The 16,373-nt window shown below is 64.3% G+C and overlaps 1 protein-coding gene across 5 annotated transcripts in view; it reads left to right on the forward strand.

Moving 5' to 3' along the window:
* The window catches only part of MORN1 (MORN repeat containing 1), a 52,189-nt gene that overhangs the window by 29,417 nt on the left and 6,399 nt on the right, over positions 1-16,373 (forward strand). Inside the window, exons 11-13 of one of the 5 annotated variants that reach the window (XM_072975573.1) lie at positions 1,888-2,203; positions 9,536-9,684; positions 9,819-9,892. In XM_072975573.1, the coding sequence (XP_072831674.1) occupies positions 1,888-2,203; positions 9,536-9,684; positions 9,819-9,892 (539 nt within the window). Of the gene's footprint in view, positions 1-1,882; positions 2,204-9,535; positions 9,685-9,818; positions 9,893-16,373 lie in introns of those variants that run through there. The other 4 variants (XM_072975574.1, XM_072975575.1, XM_072975576.1 and 1 more) reach the window with 4 other exon arrangements.

Genomic DNA, 16,373 nt, shown 5'->3' on the forward strand with positions numbered 1-16,373 from the left:
AAGCCGCAGGTCACAATGGGAGTGAACTCAGAGGTGGGGGGGGGGTCCTGCCTGAAACCAAGCGTCAGAGGAGAGGGGGCCACAAGATCCCCAAGACCACAGAGGGAGCCGGGGCCACAGGGGTGCCTTCTCCCAAGGCTCTCCTGGACCCCTGGCCCTCTGCCCCTGCACGTCTGGGAGCAGGTGAGCAGGGCTGTGAGGGGCCTGACCCCCAGGGCCTGCTGGGAACCACCCCCCTCCACCGCCATCTCCTCCTTCCCCGGGGCTGGATGCCTGGTCTGGGGCCTGGATAAGAGCCAGGACGCACCAGCCTCTCTGTGTGTCTTGTGGCCTCAGACACCCGCACTGTCCAGCCCCTGACGGCAGATCTTTGGCAGCCGTCTGGTGGGAACCACAGCATGGGGAGAGAAGAAGGGAGGCGGACGGGTGGAGCCGAGGTCTGGCCTGTCCTTAGTGGGCACTGCACAGCAGGTGCCCTGGATGTACCTCCCAGCAATGCAGCTCCAGCCTGGTCTCCTCCCAGCACCCTGGTCATGGCCTCGGAGCCCTGTCCACAGGGGGACACAGTGGGCAGTCTCCTGAGGTGGCCAAGCGCCTGGCAGTCTGCAGATATGGCAAGAACACCCTACCTGCAAGGGGTCAGGGGGCTCTCGCCCCTGTGACCCTGGGGGTTGAGGCCGTCTGCCACCAGTCAGGGATGGTGACTTCACCTGCTTCCCCAGCTCCTTCAGATGGGACCAACGTGCAAAGTCGGCCACTGGCTGCTGGCAGCTTCCTGCCTCAGGTGGCGCAGTGCCTGCCTGGCCTGGTGCCTGGGACCCCACGTCAGCCCCTCTGCCGCCTCCCTGAGTACCATCGGTGGGGCTCCCCGTCTTCTGTGGTCTGAGCACTTGCTTGCCTGCGGCCTCGTCCCAGGGGCCCTCCCTGTATCACCCCCCCATCACAGAGCCTGCGGCCTGCCTCTGTGGGCCACACTGCTGCCTGCAGGTCCCAGGGACAACCCAGGATGCAGCGCTGGGTCAGGCTCCTACACCGCTGAGAGGCCTCTGCTGGCTGAGGCGTGTCACGGGTCACCGGGGCCTGGTGGTGCAGGGTGCGGCCCTGTGATTCCGGAGTGGCTCCAGCTGGGCTTGAGGGCAGACGGCTAGGAAGGCACCGGACCTATCCAGGTCCCCAGGCGAGGGGCCAGGGCACAGGCACCGTCAAGGAGGCTGCGTCTACCCACAGCATCGTCCGAAGTTGCCTGGGAGGGTCAGCTTGGAGATCGCTGTTGTCCTGGGGGCAGTGGTGCAGGCCTGGCCCAGGATGACGTGGAGGAGGGGCTGGCAGGGCACCACCACAAGGAGGTGCCGGGGCCAGTGAGGGGTGGCCCCGGACTGACGGCCTGCACTTGTGGGCGTGTTTATGTGCGTGTGAGCGCACACACCGGGCGAGCCTCTGTACGCGTGTGTGCATGTGCACGAGGGCATAGGAGACTGTGTTTTGGGCCCTACATGCGAATGAGCATGAGTGGTGTGCACACTCACGTGTGGGACTGTGGGTGTGCATGTGTGCTCGCACGCAGGGTCAGGCGCGGGGAAGTGGCGATCACGGCCCCCAGTCCTGCCCCCAGGTGCCAGGGGGGAAGAGCCTCGGGCAGCGGGCTGGCGAGCCCACAGGTCTTTTCCTGAAGCCTCGGAATCGCTGCCTTTTAGAGGCAGTCTGCCTGCCGGCTTGGTTCCCTCCTTGCTCCAGGGCCTCGTGCCAGCCCTGCCCCGAGCGAGGAGAGGAGGCCGGCGGCAGAGCCGTGACCTCGGCCGCTCCCCACGCGCCAGCCGCGAGCTTCTTGGCCGGGTGGTCTCCTAGAAACAGCCACAAATGGCCCTTCCATTCTCTCCGGAAGAACAGGGCACACGAGTTTTCTGCTAAGAGAAGCACAAACCCCCAGCCCAAGGCTGACTCCATCCCACCAGAGACGCGAGCCCCTGCTCCTGGAGGCCCCAGGCCTCCGCCGCGGCCCCAGCAAGGCCCCGTGCGCCGTCCAGGCCGGGATTCCTCTGCCAGCTGGCCGCCCTCTGCAGGTGGCCTCACGTTGGAAAGCAGCTGCTGGCTGCCCCAGTTCAGGCCACGTCGTGGCCCCTGAGGCCTCTGCCCAGGGCCATCCAAGAGGCCCAAGGACGGACGGACGTCGTCGAAGCGGCAGCTTCAGAAACGGCACCTCCCAGTAAGTGAAAGGACGCGCCACCGCGGGAGCTTGGAGGGCCCCAGTGTCAGTGCCCACGTCCTCTGGCCTCTCCCGGGGCTGGGCTCCAGCTCCCCAGACTCCTCCCACCCAGGACGGGCTGAAGACAGCCGTGAACAGGTAGGGGACACCCAGGGCCCAGCAGCTGCTTTCCAGTCTCTGGCCGAGGGCTGGGGGACAGATGGGAAACCGTGGGTCAGTGGGCACCTTCCTGAGCCCGCGGGTGTGGCTGGCTGTCCGCCTCATCCCCGCGGGGCTGGTGGCCGCAGCCAAGTCCTCTCCGGGGTTCCTGGCACCTGTGCACAGTGTGCCCAACCTCATTCTCCCGGGTTGTGTACAAATAGCTTGGCAGGGGGCCTTCTGGAGGTGGGGAGTGGGCGGGGGCATCAGAAACAGACACAGAAAGAACCCCAAATTTGTCCCCAGTCTTGGCAGTCTGCCAGCAGAAAAGGCCCCTTTGCGTTCCTCGGCGCCGGGAGGCAGGTCTGACAAAAGCAGCGTGGCCTCGAGGTGGCAGGATGCATCTGTGCGCCTCTTCCCGAAAGCGGGAGTTGTTAGCTGAGCTTAGGTGTGTGCGGACCCTGCCGCTCCTTTTAGAAAAGACGGGACTGGGGTGGGTTCCCGGCAGCGACAGAAAGCTCGGGTTGTAGGAACACGCGGTGGGAAAGGACGTGGGCCAATGGGAACAATGGCGTCACGATGAATCCACTCTCTGTGCTTCGGAAAAGGGAGGGAAAGGGCAGGATAGGGGCCCCAGAGCTGGGATCTGCTGAGTACAACCAGATGTGGCTGCCAGGGCCCATGTGCCCAGGAACCTCGCTCTGCCAGGCGTCCCTGACCCAAACTGCCCACCACAGGGACCGGAGATTCTAAATGCCCGCCGTGCCCACCCCTCCTCGTCCAGGCTGGGCCATGGGCTCCCTTACTGGCCTGGTTCAAGAAAGGAGACACACCTTCTTAATAAAAAAATACACTAAAACTCACCCAGGGGAAGGAAAGAGGGCCTGCAGCTACAGACATTATGTCTCCTTGCATGGTAATTTCTGTTTCTGGGGCTGAGTCCCAGCCTGTATCTCCACCCTAGGTGTGGGCAGCGTGGACAGACAGGGCTGAGGTGGACAAGGGGTGCTCTTGCGGGGGGGCCTGAGGAATGTGCGGGTCCAGTCCTGTGGTCTCTTCTAAGACTCGATTCCACCCCAGTGGTGCCTGTGGAGCAGCACAGCCCCTTGGCTAGAGCTGGCCGTTTTCAGTTTCCTTCTCTGTAAATAGGGAGACAGCAGCTCCTCCTCTAGGCTGAGATGAGGGTCAGGTGTGTGCAAACCACATGGGAAGAGCTTAGCAAAGGATCCGGCCCCTGGAGAGTGCAGAGTGACCACTCTGTGGAGGTGAGAACAGTTCTGGTGGTGACTTCAGCGATGATGGTGAAGATGATGGTGGTGATAGTGATGATACCGATGGTGATGGTGATGGTGGTGGTGATGATGGTGGTGGTGGTGGTGGTGATGACGATGATGGTGGTGATCATGGCTATGATGGTCATGATGATGACAGGTATGCTGGGGTCAGTGAGGGTGGTGAGGGCGATGCAGCAGGCAGACATGATCATAAGGACATCCAAGGACTGAGGTCATAGGAGTCAGGAGGGGCTGTACAGGAGGAGCGGGCTTCAATCCTCAGAGCATCAGCCAAAGGAGGCTCGGAAGGAGGCCCAAGCAGAGTGTGTTTGGGGATGGAGGAGCTGGTGGTGGTGAGCAGCAGGGATGCTGGAGAGAGGCACAGGCAGATATGGGCCCTCGGAGGTGGAGAAGAGCCAGGAGGAGATGAAAGAGGCCCCTGAGTCTGGCTAAGGTTGGGGGAGACGCCTGCTCAGAGGCCTGGATGAAAGGGGGATGGGAACTGGGCCCCTGAGGGCGAGAGGCAGCTGAGCCGCAGGGCATGAGGTGCCAGGCAGGGAGACCTGGGTGTCCGTCAGGTGGGAAAATCAGCACTCGCTTCCTGCTTTCTCGGCAAATGAGCCTGGCTTTGTGTTTCTGTACAGAAACAACCCCAACCTGGCGAAGGATGCTCACGGCCCAATCTTAGGTTGCGTTGTCTGGAGGGCACCAGGTGGGGTCAGGAGGGAGGACCCTGGGTGGATGTCCTGCCATGCCTTGGAGACAGTGGCCCATCTACTCCCGTCCCTGCTAGGAGCCACCTGCAGGGTTTTGCTGACGCAGATGCTGCCTCAGATGACAGGGAGCTGCAGACTTTCTCCCTCCTCTTAGCCTGGACCGTCTCCTGGTACCAGATGGGCTGCAGGCACCGGACTTAACTCCTGACTCCTGTCAGGGGGACAGGACTGGGATGGGTGAGGGGTCCTTGGGACAGCAGGCCCATCCTGTGTGGCCTGGTGGGGGGGGAGCCAGGGTACAGATGCCCCCACACCCTCTCCTGCCTGCAGACCCTCCAGGGTAGACCCCAGGCCACAGTGAGGATGTCTGCCCACTGGGCAGACGGAGGGAGGGGCTGGCATGCAGCCCAGATGGAGCCCTGGCCTGGTGGCCTGGACAGCTCAAGAAGGGGCCCGAGGGTGCCCACCTGGCCTTGAACGGCCCTCATGCTGCACCCCATCGGGGGCCCACAGCCCCACGCGTCTCCCAGTGTGGACCACTCTGCTTCACTGACCGCCCAGGTGCCTGTGTCCCCCCACATCTTTCTAACCAACCAGCTCCTTGCTAATTGCGTCTGCCAGGTGTCTGGTCACCCACAAACGGGACGGGCTCTCACCTCAGGGCTGATAACATTTTAGGGTTTTGATTCTGTCAACTGGAGGAAACAACTTGGCCTAGAACCGGCGAGGCCCCGGGCCCACAGCAGCCACTTGACGGTAGCAGCGGGGCCTGCGCCGGCTTTATTCACAGCAAGGTCTCTCCGCCTTGGTCTCGATGTCCTACACAGGTGATTAGGGAGTCTAATTGAATCGGCTATAAAAAGATAATTAATTGGCTTTTCCCTCCCAGAGAGGTCAGGCTGCCCGATCTCCCTGGCCGGCTCGGCCTCCTCTCTCTGGAGGCAGCATAGTGACCTTTATCTTGCTGATAAAGCTGTAATTGTTGTAATTAAAATCGACATAAAGGCTTCAGAAGTCACTCGCGGGAGCGGAGGACAGGCGTCTGCTCACAGGGGCCTCCCGGTGGGCCGCTCTGGCTGGGGGACCCCAGAAACAGGCCAGGAGCAGCTCCAGGGGCCCTGGAGGCCAAGGCAAGACGATCACCCGAGAACAATGTCCCCTTGAGCACACGAGGGGACATGGGACATTTCTGGCCCTTGGGGGCACCCTCAGGCCCCCGCAGCCCAGACGCAGGGCTGGTGGACTCCGCCAGGATCTGGTGTGCTTGGAAGTGGCCGCTCGGACTGAGGAAGCCCCAGCAGGAGGACGGCCGCCCCGTTCCCGGAGGGGATCTGCCGTGGCAGTGCCGGGGCCTCGCTGCGTGCCCAGCGGCGTCTCTGTGGCTGAGTCTGTTCTCAGACGTCGGGGGTCCTCCCATGCAGTTGGGCCCCTGGGGACCAGGTCTTCAGCGGGGCGGACAGGGTGAAACAGGGGCCAACGAGGGGCCGTCGCACCGCAGCAGCCTCACAGTTCAGCTGCGTGAGCAGAGGCTGGAGGGCCCGGCGTCCAGGAGGCTGAGGCTGGTGGCAGCCGGGGATGCGGGAGGAGGTCAACAGGAGTTTGGAGCCGGCACGGACGGCGCCTGAGTGAGAATCTGCATGCTAGATGGAGTGTGAGGAATGGACCAGAGAGCCGAGCTAGGCGGAGAGGCTGGGCAGTGGCCTGGACCCCCACTGGTGACCATGGCATCGCCCATAAGGACAGGGACCGAGAGGGCTTGGGAGACCAGTACCATCGCCCATGCTCCTCACCAAGAGGGGACTGAGCTGCAGGAGGGGTGGCAACAGGCCTGGGGGACCCAGGGCCCCATGGGGTGGGAGTGTCTGCAGGGAGCTGGAGGCGGGGGCTCCTCTGGGTAAACGCAGTGCTGACATCCACGGTGAGTGAGGTGCCCACCCAAGGAGGGGGCGGGATAGGAGAGAAAGGGCCGGGTGTGCCCAGGACAGGCGTTGGATGTCCAGCAGAGGGGCCAGGGAGGGCAGCCAGTGGGGACAGCGGGAGAGAGGTTGTCTGTGGCCGCTGACACCGGAGCAGGTGGGTGTACTGCAGGGTGGGGCCCAAGCAAGCCCCTGACGTCGGGGGTGGGGGATGCTGGGCCGTGGTCATGGGGGGCCTGGAACCTCAACAAATGTGGAGAAGCCTGTACTGACCGTCCCAGCGCCCTGAGCGATGCAGCACGAATGGATGGAAACCCCACGGCAGACTAAAGAGCCGCTGTTCTCAGTGGGAGACAGAAACCTGAAAGGCCTCTCCCGGGCCTGCTGAGCACCATGTCTTGATCCGGAACCCCCAGATCCCCACGAGGCTTGCGGCCTCATCAAGTGCCGCCAGGCCACCGTGCTGCCTCCCCAGCCTGTCTCCAGCCAGGCCTGGACGCCACCCAGCCCACAAATGTTCCACCCGGCAGTCCACACACAGGCCACCTGAGGATGGGGTGGCCAGGGATGGCGGGCCGGCCTGTCTGGACGTCACACATGCAGAGCAAACAGAAGCTGGCTGTCCAACTGGACGAGCCAGGAAGCCACCATCCAGCCAAGACAGAAGAGGCGAAGGAGGCAGTAGGGAGCGTGTCCAAGGAGCAGGGCAGCGTGTGTGGCCAGAGGGGGCTGACCTGGCCAGGCTGGACTGTGTTCTGGGGACAGTGGGGGCAGCGGCCTGGCTCCGTGGGGGTTATTGGGAAACAGATCTGAGGGCGAGGGAGGACCCAGGAGTCCAAGAGAGCAGTGCCATGTAGGGGGAAGTGCTGGGGCCCGTGGGGGACGTGGTGGGCACGGTGGATCCAGATGCATTTGAGACAGAGTTGGTGCTGCTGCCAAGACCAGAGGAAGCGTGGGGACCAATGGGGCTGCCCCTCCCCCCCGCTTCTGGCTCAAGGGCCTGGGTGGGTGCCAGGCAGATTTGGGGGTTCCCTCTGAGAAGTAAGCATGTGAGGCTGGTGGAAATGGCAGGAGGCGGTCAGCAGCCCAGCTCAGTGTGGGCAGCACGCGTCTGTGGAGATGGGTGCCCGTGGTCAGTAAGGCCCACCTCCAACCCCGTGTCCAGGTCGTCCTGACTCCAAAGGCTGCCCTGTTGCCCACCCCCCTCCCCTCCACGTAGGGCAGTCCCATGGGGTCCGATGCACGTCCCAACTCCCAGTCCCAGGCCAAGGGCCAAACGTGCCTGGGGCTGCAGACACAGCTGCCTTTGGGGTTTAAGCCAGCCTGTGCTGGGTTCTCTCCCTTGCAACAAAGAGAGTCCTGGAGCCGCCACCGCCTCTGCCCTTGGACTGGGAATGCTGCGTCCCAGGGTCTGCCCTCCCGGCTGGGAGCTGCAGGCGCACCTGAGCCACCATCGGGTTCCCTGAGTCCTCTCCCCGCCAACTCCATCAGTTTGATTTCAGCGCTGCGTGTGCTCCCGGGAGCGCCCGAGGCTCCCACTGCACCGTCTGAGCCTTGGTCTCCCTCACTCACACCTGTGCTTCAAGGAGGCGCCGCGAGTTTCCCTGAGAGCCTCCCCTGAGTGCTCGGCGCCCATGACGGTCAGGAGGACTGGCTGCTTCAACAGCCCCGCCCTGAGCCCGACGGACATGGCTTGGATGTGCGCTGATCCGCATGCCAGATGCGTTTCCATGTCCCCACCCGGTTCCCAGCCCCCAAAGGGCGTTTTTTGATCCCAGGTCTGGAGCTGCTGCTCCAGCAGGAACCAGAGGCCTTAGCAAGTTCTAGCTCCGGCTGGGGTCCGGGCCAGCGTGGTCACCTTGGCAGAGGGCTGTTAGGACACAGCACGGGGGTCTTTATTGTCCAGCGGTGTCGATAAAAGAGGCAGGCCAAGCTAGCTCCTCTGGAACCCGCGTGGAAACCGGCAGTGCATGAAAAAATGGAAATTGTGCCGTCAGCAGCGCGGTTCCCCGCTATTGCCCAGGACGTAAATAGTGGGAGGGCAGCAGAAGCTAATGGGCAGGAGGACGTTAGCTGGAGAACGTCCTTGCGGAAAGAAAGACTTTCCTCTGTATAATGTGTCATAATGATGAGATTAAGACACCTCTGAGAGAAATAATTCCCCGCCTGCAATTTGGAAATACTTCTTGGGCCCGTCGCCGCCTCTCCCTGCAGAAGGTGGGCCCTGGGGAAGGGCTGTTAGTGGCTGAGGCCCCAGGGCCCCATCCAGAGCACGGATGACAGACCCCCCTCCACTCACCCCGAGCCCCTACCCTCCAAGGGGGACTTTGCCGGCAGGAGTGTCCAGCCACCTCCCCGAGGCCAGCTTTTGCTAACGTGCGTGCCCCACTGGTATATGTGGGCTAGGCAGGGACCCTGGGGACAGGCTGGTCAGGAGAGCCTGGATGTCCAGCCTCCATAGGAGAGCGGGCCTGAGGGGCACATGTTTGCGTCAGTCTGGGTGGTCCTGCACCAGGGCCACGACCCAGCCCCACCCCGGCTCAGCTGCCGCCTCCTGTGCAGAAGAGATGAAGGAGGGCAGCTGAGGCTGCCTGGGGGTAGCGGAAGGAGCCTGGGGACATGCCTGCAGGAAGGGACGCTCCTGTCATCCTCACACCTTGAGACGGGGAGGCCAGGATGGGCAGGGGTCCCGGTGGGGTGCCTGCTGCAGAGGCAGAAGGCTGAGCCCACTCCTCTGACATTCTGTGGCGCTGGAGACTGTCAGGGTCTTGCCTTGCGTGGCCTACTGACAGCTGCAGGCTCTCCTGAGCTCTGTGCTCACACGGATGTGGCCTGACATCACTCGGGCCGTGGGAAAGTCCTCTGGTCACACTGCTTAGAGAGGGTGCTGGGCTCTGCCTGGCTGAGCTCAAGGCCTCTCTCCTGGGGCCGGTCCAGGCCTGGCCAAGATGCCCAGGGCCTCAGCCCTCAGGAGACCCCCCTGCCCCAGGGCATCGCCTGCCAGGCCTGATGGTGGACCCCAGACGAAGGGGTCAAGGGGCTGTGGACCCCAAAGGACACTGGCTACAGAGCTGCTGTCTACACCAGGCCCAGCCTTGCCCCTGCCTGGCCTCTCCCCTGGAGGTGGCCTTGTGGCCAGCTCTCTGGGCAGCAGGGCCAGGACCCCAGCCCCGCCGGGGCCCACGTGGCCGTCCATGGACGTCTCACTTGAGAGGCCACGTGAAAGCTGCTTCCTGACCTTTGCTTCGTGACACTCAGAGGGCCTTCCTTTCTTCCCTTTTCTGAAAGTCGCTCACCCCTCAGCCAGGAGACACGAGACCCCCTGTCCCAAGCACTGTCAGCGTGTGGAGCGAGGCTATGCCCAGTTCTCAGACGTCTGCCTCGGCGCCCCTCCGCCCGAGCACCGCCCCATCCTGTTCCTGGACAGCCTCCACGAGGTAGGGGTGGGAAACCCCCGACCGGGCTCAGCTGCACTGCCCGACACTGAGGCCAGTGTATGGGGGGTGCTGGGAGGGGGGCGCCGTGGGGAGCCTCTAATCTCTCCCCGCCCCTCGCCCACCCCTCCTAAAAGGCAAGCGGCCGGCCCGGAGGGCTGGGCCCCAGAAACATGACGCCCACAGCGCAGGACTCGCCAGAAGGCAGCAGGTAAGAGAGGTCGACCCACTCAGGGAACCTGGGGGCTTGGTCTGGCCGCCCCATCAGCTGCGCCACAGATGGGGCCTCCCAGGTGTGCACATTCAGGGGGGCCTTCCCCACCCACCTGGACGTGGAAAGGCACGGACGTGGAGGGCAAGGCTTCAGCCCACCCCGGAGTCCGCATGCTTCCGTGGCCTGCGGAGCAGGGAGTGGTGGCCGGGTTGAGGATGTCCCTGCACCGAGGGCCTTGATGGGAGGGGGCCGCCGAGTGGAGCCCCACCCATGTCCCACGCTGTCCTATGGAAACTCGCTCAGCCAGGCCCAACAGGGGTGGCGCAGAGTGACCACAGGGGCCTCGTTCCTCTTGGGGCCTGCAGGACACTGGGTGTGTGGACAGGGGCTGGGAGGACCCACCAGGCGGGCACCAGGCCCCTCGGGCAGGAGGGCGGGCACTGTGGCTGGCACTTCGTCTCCAAGCATCCCTCTCCGCTCTTCCCAGCTGAGTTTGGGTCTCTGCCTGACACAGTGGACAGGGCTGTGTGGTCCTACAGGGAGGCCAGGGGTCGCCACACTCCTCCAGCCTCGACCCTGCGGAGGAAGGCTGGATTCGGGGGAAGCTTTCCTGGCAGCACCTTCAAGCCACGCAGCCCCGGGGCTCAGGCAGGGCTGACCCTCACCTCCCACCCAGACCCCAAGCACCTCGGCGCCATGAGCACGACCTCACCCCTCCCGGAGCCGCCGGTGCCCCCGCCACCTAGGGTCTCCTTTGCGGGTAGAACTGTGAGGTGCGGCAGAGCAGGGCTGGGCTGGAGGCAGGAGGTGCTGGCAACTCGGCCACAGACCCTGAGCAAAATCACTGCTCCCCCGGAGGGCACCCAGTCCCTGGGCAGATGGGACAGGAAAGCACGGCCCCTCTGGTGGCAGGGAGGGGCCTCGGGGGCCAGGGAGGCGCCAGGCCTTCCAAGACGCCCACCTGCCGCCGCGGCCCAGCCTCCGACCCAGGTGTGAGGCTCCTGGGTCCACGGGAGCTGAGGTCAGCGTGCTGTGGGCGCCTCTCGGGGCACAGAGGGCCTTGCCCACAGAAAAGCAGAGGCCTGCGGGCCAGACCCAGCATCAGAGCCCTAGGAAAACAAGAAGCACGGGGCACGCGGGAAGGCGGCCCGCAGCCGGCTTGAGCGGCTGCAGCGGCCCCGGGGGCGCCGTCGGGTGTGGGGCGGGCTGGCAGGACTCCCCTCTCAAGGCGGACCCGGGAGGAGCCGCTTCCAGTGGAAGGTGTTGTCGTGTTGAGTCGCGGTTTGTGAACTAAATAGGAAGCTCGCTTTGCACGGTGAGTGGCGGAGCACAGACTGAAAAAAGGAAAAGAAGAGAAACAGGCAAGGTCCGGCACAGCGCGGGGTTCCCACGTCTGCCCAGCGTGTGGGTCTCGGGGACGCGCGTGGGAGGCAAGAGCCAAAGCACCGCAAGGGTAATGCGCATAAACGCGCACAGACCCCGCGCCAGGTCCTGTGGCTGTGGTGACTTGGCGGCTGAGGTCGGTGCTGAAATGTCTCGATTTCAGCAAAAAGAAGGCTCTGGCGGTCCAATTCCTCCAACGAGACAGGGCACAGCCTGCCAGCTCCGCTGAGGGGTTTCCAGTCCTCTGCTGGGGGTACCAGCCCAGGGAGGTCTGTGTACACTGTGCGACTGCCCCGTGCCGCGTCTGTGTTCCCTGCAAGCTGGGAGTCCCGGGCGGAGGCTGCGGGCCCGGCCTGGGGGAGGCCCGGCCTAGGGAGGCCCGGCCTGGGGAGGCCCGGCCCGTTCTCCCCAGGGAGCCCATCTCAGTGAAGTGGAGCTCCTTGTCCGAATATAGAAACGCGGGAGGTATTTTTAACCGTGAACTCTCCCGCAGCTCACGGCCATCCCCCCTCCACTGACCCGGGGGCCCACTTGGGGAGGGGCAGGGCCCCGGATGGAGAGGCCCCCGTGGGGCCTGGAGCTGCCCTGATTAAACAGACACGTCCACGCATAGACATGGAAGCCCTGGCCTGGCCACATGCCCTTCCCCGAGCCCACCTCCTGGCCCCGGGTCCTTAACCACCCTCAGACCCCGCACCGTCCCTGCCGTCCAGCACTGCCCTCGGGGCACTGGCCTCATACTTCTCCCAGGGCCCCAGCTCTGCCCGGGTCCCCTTGCCCCTCTGCGTGTGGGTGTGGTCCTCTGCCCCCACCCAGGGAAAGAGCCCCGGGGCCTCTGGCCAGGAATGTGGGATGTGGGCCACCCTGATGACCCCACCACCACCCTGCCACCTCCTTACACTTGTCTGGACACCAACACCCTGTGCCAGTGTCCAAACCTGGCTCCTGACCCAGAAAGCCCACCTTCTGGATTCCTCAGAAAACTGCCCCTCCCAGCAACCAGGCCGCCTCCGCCAAATGGGAAGCACCTGGGCCTTCAGAGGCTGCGTCGGGTTTGCGTTGAGAACCTGCGAGAAGCCAGGTTCCCGCTGGGTCCGCACCCCCTCGGGGGGCAGGGTGTTTGCACAGAACTGGCCCCTGGGTGAATGGGGCCCAGGGACAGCTCCCCCTGACACCCTGCGAGGCCCCACCTGGCAGCCAGGTCATGGGCTGGGACTCTGGTTTGTGAATGACGGACCCAGGGGGTGGGGCGCGGGCACAAGGACGAGGCGCCCTGTGGCCAGTGGGTCCTCGCGGGCTCTGAGCTCCTTCCCCTTCCAAGGGCCACCGTGGCACCGTCGCACAGACAGCTGGGTTTCCGGGGGCTCCGTCCGCCGTCACTGGGGCCCCTGGTTCTGCAGCGGGGAGCACGCTGAGGTGCGTGCAGGGCCAGTCGGGTCTTCCACTGGCTCCCCCGCCCCCAGGCTGCCTCGGCAAACGCAGAGACCGCAGGGCCGCTCCGTCCATAGTCCATCGAGGCTAGCCCAAGCCCCGGTCTCCATCTGTAATTCTACATCCATCCGCCTCCCAGGTCTACAGTGAGCTCCCTGGAGGGAGGGGTGGCCAGAGGGAGGTGACCAACAGGCAAAGGCTGGGCGGGGCCGGCAAGGGGGCTGCCTGTAGTCTCACCCTGTGGCACCCGGAAGGCACAGACCAGCGGTCACTCCTAGTACAGCCTGAGGCTGGCGGAGACCCCACCGAGGCCCCGCCGAAACCCCCCAGGGCCACCGAGCCCAGGCCCTCCCCGCCCACTCTTCCCTCCCAGCAAACGCAGCCCTGCACCCGAGAGGGGTTTTCACTCATCTCAGACGTCCGGCCCTTCTCGCTAAAGACGTAGGTATTGACAGGAGCTAATTACAAACAGCCGTGACCGTGTCCCTACTTGCTCTGAATCTCGGGCCAGCTGGCAGACACGGCTGCAGACGAGGCTCCCAAGGTGTAACAGTTTTCCTCGGTGCAAGATGGAATGTGTGTGGATGACTTCCTCACCCGGGAACGGTGGCCCACCTGCCTGGCAGGGTGCAGCCGAGCCCTCACCCTGATGTCTGGTCGCCAAGTGTGCAGCAGGTGATGCCGGAAACCCTTCCGTTTCCCCTGAAATCCTGTTCCCAGCAGCCTGAGTTTGAGGCCTTTGGACATGGTGGCCTAGTGACATCTGACACCTGGCAGTGACCGTGGAGTCGCTGGGCTCGCATATAGGTTTTGGCCTCTCAGTGCTGGACCCCAAAGCCCAGGCAGGATGGGGAAACAGCTGGATTCAGGTGGCTGCCATCCCACGGGGCGACCTGAGCGAAGTCCGGGACAGGCCAGCACTCCTCAGCTTCCGTCCCCGCAGAAGGTGCCCAGGTGGCCAGCTGCAGGGCTGGGCCCAGGGCACACTGGGCCCCTCAGAGCAGCCTTGGCCGTGCCCACAGCCTGAGTAGCCCTTCACACAGCAGCCACCTCCCTGCCCTCCAGCCCCCGAGCCCACTGTGGATCCTCACCTGGTGACCACAGGACACCGCACATTGGCCACTTGTTAGCTCCTCCCACCGTGACCATCCGGGGTCTCCAGCAACAGGAATGATTGAAAAGGTGCCTCTCCATCCCCCAGAGGTTAGCGTGACACACCACCCTGTGACTTTGAAGCTGAGGGGGTCTTTTTCCCCTTAACAAGGGGGCATGTTCAGGAGGAGCCACTTGACTTTTGTGACAACGTTCAGGCTTAATGCTGAAATATCTTTGACAAAGAAAAATTACCTTTGAGCTCCCTAAAATAGGGACTTCAATAGAGAGAAGGGGTCCCTCTGGGGCAGACTGGCACCCTCTGCCTGGGGGTCTCGGCCTTCCCAGAGCCTGGCCAGCGGCCCCCAGGTCCTGGCCCCTCCAGCAGACACACCCTCACCTCTTGCTCTTGTAGGGATGGGGCACATGCCTACCTGGGGAAGGGGCCCCAGTTCAGCTAAGTCCTGGGGCCCATCATCACAGACCCCTGCCCTGTGGGCGGAGCAAGGCAGGGTTTGCACCCACCCGCAGAGCTGGGCTGGAAGGGCCCCGCGTGTGGCCCACAGGGGAGGGGCGGGTCCTGGGGGGTTGCAGAAGAGATGGGGCCCGGCTGACCGTCTCTTCCCCAGGAATGGCTGGGCCCTGGCACCCCTGTTGTCCCCACGTCTGTGGCTTCTTCACTGTATCAAAGTCTGATTCCTGAGCTGCTGCCTCACTGCAGTCAGGGGAGCCTGTCCCCCCAAAGCCAGGGAGACGAACGGCCCAGGGCTGGGGCAGCCCCTCGGTGCAGACCCAGGACCTGGAGGTCGGCGGGTGGCCCCGCACAGCGCGGCTTCCCCGGGAGAGCGCGGTCTTCACCGCAGGCCTCACTGCATTCCTGTGGAGACATTCCTGGCATATTACGGAATTTCACAACATGACACAGAGCCCTGTCAGACCCTGAGTGATGGAGGATGTCAGCTGCAGGAGGCGGGCTCCATGTCACAGATGTGGCCGCGAGCGTCCCCCACACACCGCCGCTGCCGCCACACACGAGACTTCCAGAGAGATGGGGGCACGTGGCTCGGTGCAGTCCCCCAGAAACCCTGAATGCACACGTTGTGGCAGGACGGCGGCCTGCCTGTGACTGTGGCGATCGGCCCTCGACCTCGCCCGAGACAAGCCAGAGCCCCTCCCGCCTGCTCGCTCTGGGCAAGTGGGTTTAATTAGGACCTCGGTGATTCGTTAACCAGTCATCAGGTGGACCGAAAGAGCTGATTAATCTCTTCCTTGAACAGATAGTTGATGCCCGCCTCTCGCAGGGGCGCAGTGACCTCCATGCATCTAAGACACAGGCTTTTGTCCGCTTTGAAAGGCTGCCCCAGCGAGCACCCCCGCCCCAGCCTGCATCCCGGGCTCCCCACCTGCCAGCCGCCCCCTGTCCACTTCAGGGTCCAGGACAGCTCTCGGGGCAGGACGCGGACCCGGGGGCCCACCCCAGCCAGTCCCGCCCGACCCAGAGACACTCTGGGTGGGTGTCAGCAGGGTCAGTGGGGTCCTGTCTTTGACACCAGCCCCACCAGGTGCGCTGGGCCCCGGCGGCAGGCCTGGCAGGTGAGGAGCCAGAGCCTGGTTTGTGCAGCAAAGCAGGGCCAGCAGAGAGCACAGCATGGGCTCGGGCCACAGCGGGTAGACCCCACAGGGGAGGCTCACCCCAGCAGCTGGCTCCTCAGCCCCTGCAACGGAGCAAAGGCCCAGGGCTGCCTGCCTCTCCGGCCTACCCCGCACCACAGCTGCCTCTGAGGGCCAATTCTGGGACCCTCTCCCTCCACTCTGTGTCCTAGCCAGGGTCCAGCCCACGGGGCTGTGGGCAAATGCTACTGATTCTCGAATGGCCCAAAGAATCCCCACATGAGGACCAGGGTAAAGTCCATGGGCCCCTCTGCCTCCCTATGCCTCTACCCCCACTCCCACCCCCACGCCTACCCCACACCCACAGTGCCCTCCAGCCTTGGCACGTGCAGCCCCTCAGCTGAGAAAGCCTCCTGGCGTGTGACCCTGTCACCAGGGAGAGCACTGGGGACTCTCCGAGGAGTGGGTCTCCTGCAGAGCATCCCGGCTCCAGGCAGGGCAGCGTCCTGGCAAATCCTGGGCCCGGGGGTGGGGGGTATCTCAGGCGAGAGCTCCCAGGACAGCAGAGGGCCCTGAGGAGACAGGACAGCCGGGCCCGCATGTGGCCGGTGGCTGGGCCCCCGCTGCCTGAGCTCGGCCCTCTGGGCACCCTCACCCGGGCAGGGACCCCACACAGGGTGGGCTCAGCCTCTGCCCCCCGTCCCTCAGCTGGAAGCTCCTCTGGGCGGGCGTTATGGGAAACGAGAGAAAGGGAAAGTTCTTTACTTCTTTAGAAACTCTTGGAGACGGAGGCGTGAGCCCTGTCTTGTCAGAGCAGGAGCCACAGTGGGGGTGCTTCCCGCCTGCCGCAGGGCTAGGGTGTGCTCCCTCACGGCAGACAAGACAGGACGGACGAGGAGGCCGAGGCCAGCCGGGCGGGGCCCTCGCCCCTTCACGCCTCCCTCTGGAGACCAGCAGGGCC

This window comes from Vicugna pacos, chromosome 13 (assembly GCF_048564905.1).
Source record: "Vicugna pacos chromosome 13, VicPac4, whole genome shotgun sequence".
Taxonomy (NCBI): domain Eukaryota; kingdom Metazoa; phylum Chordata; class Mammalia; order Artiodactyla; family Camelidae; genus Vicugna; species Vicugna pacos.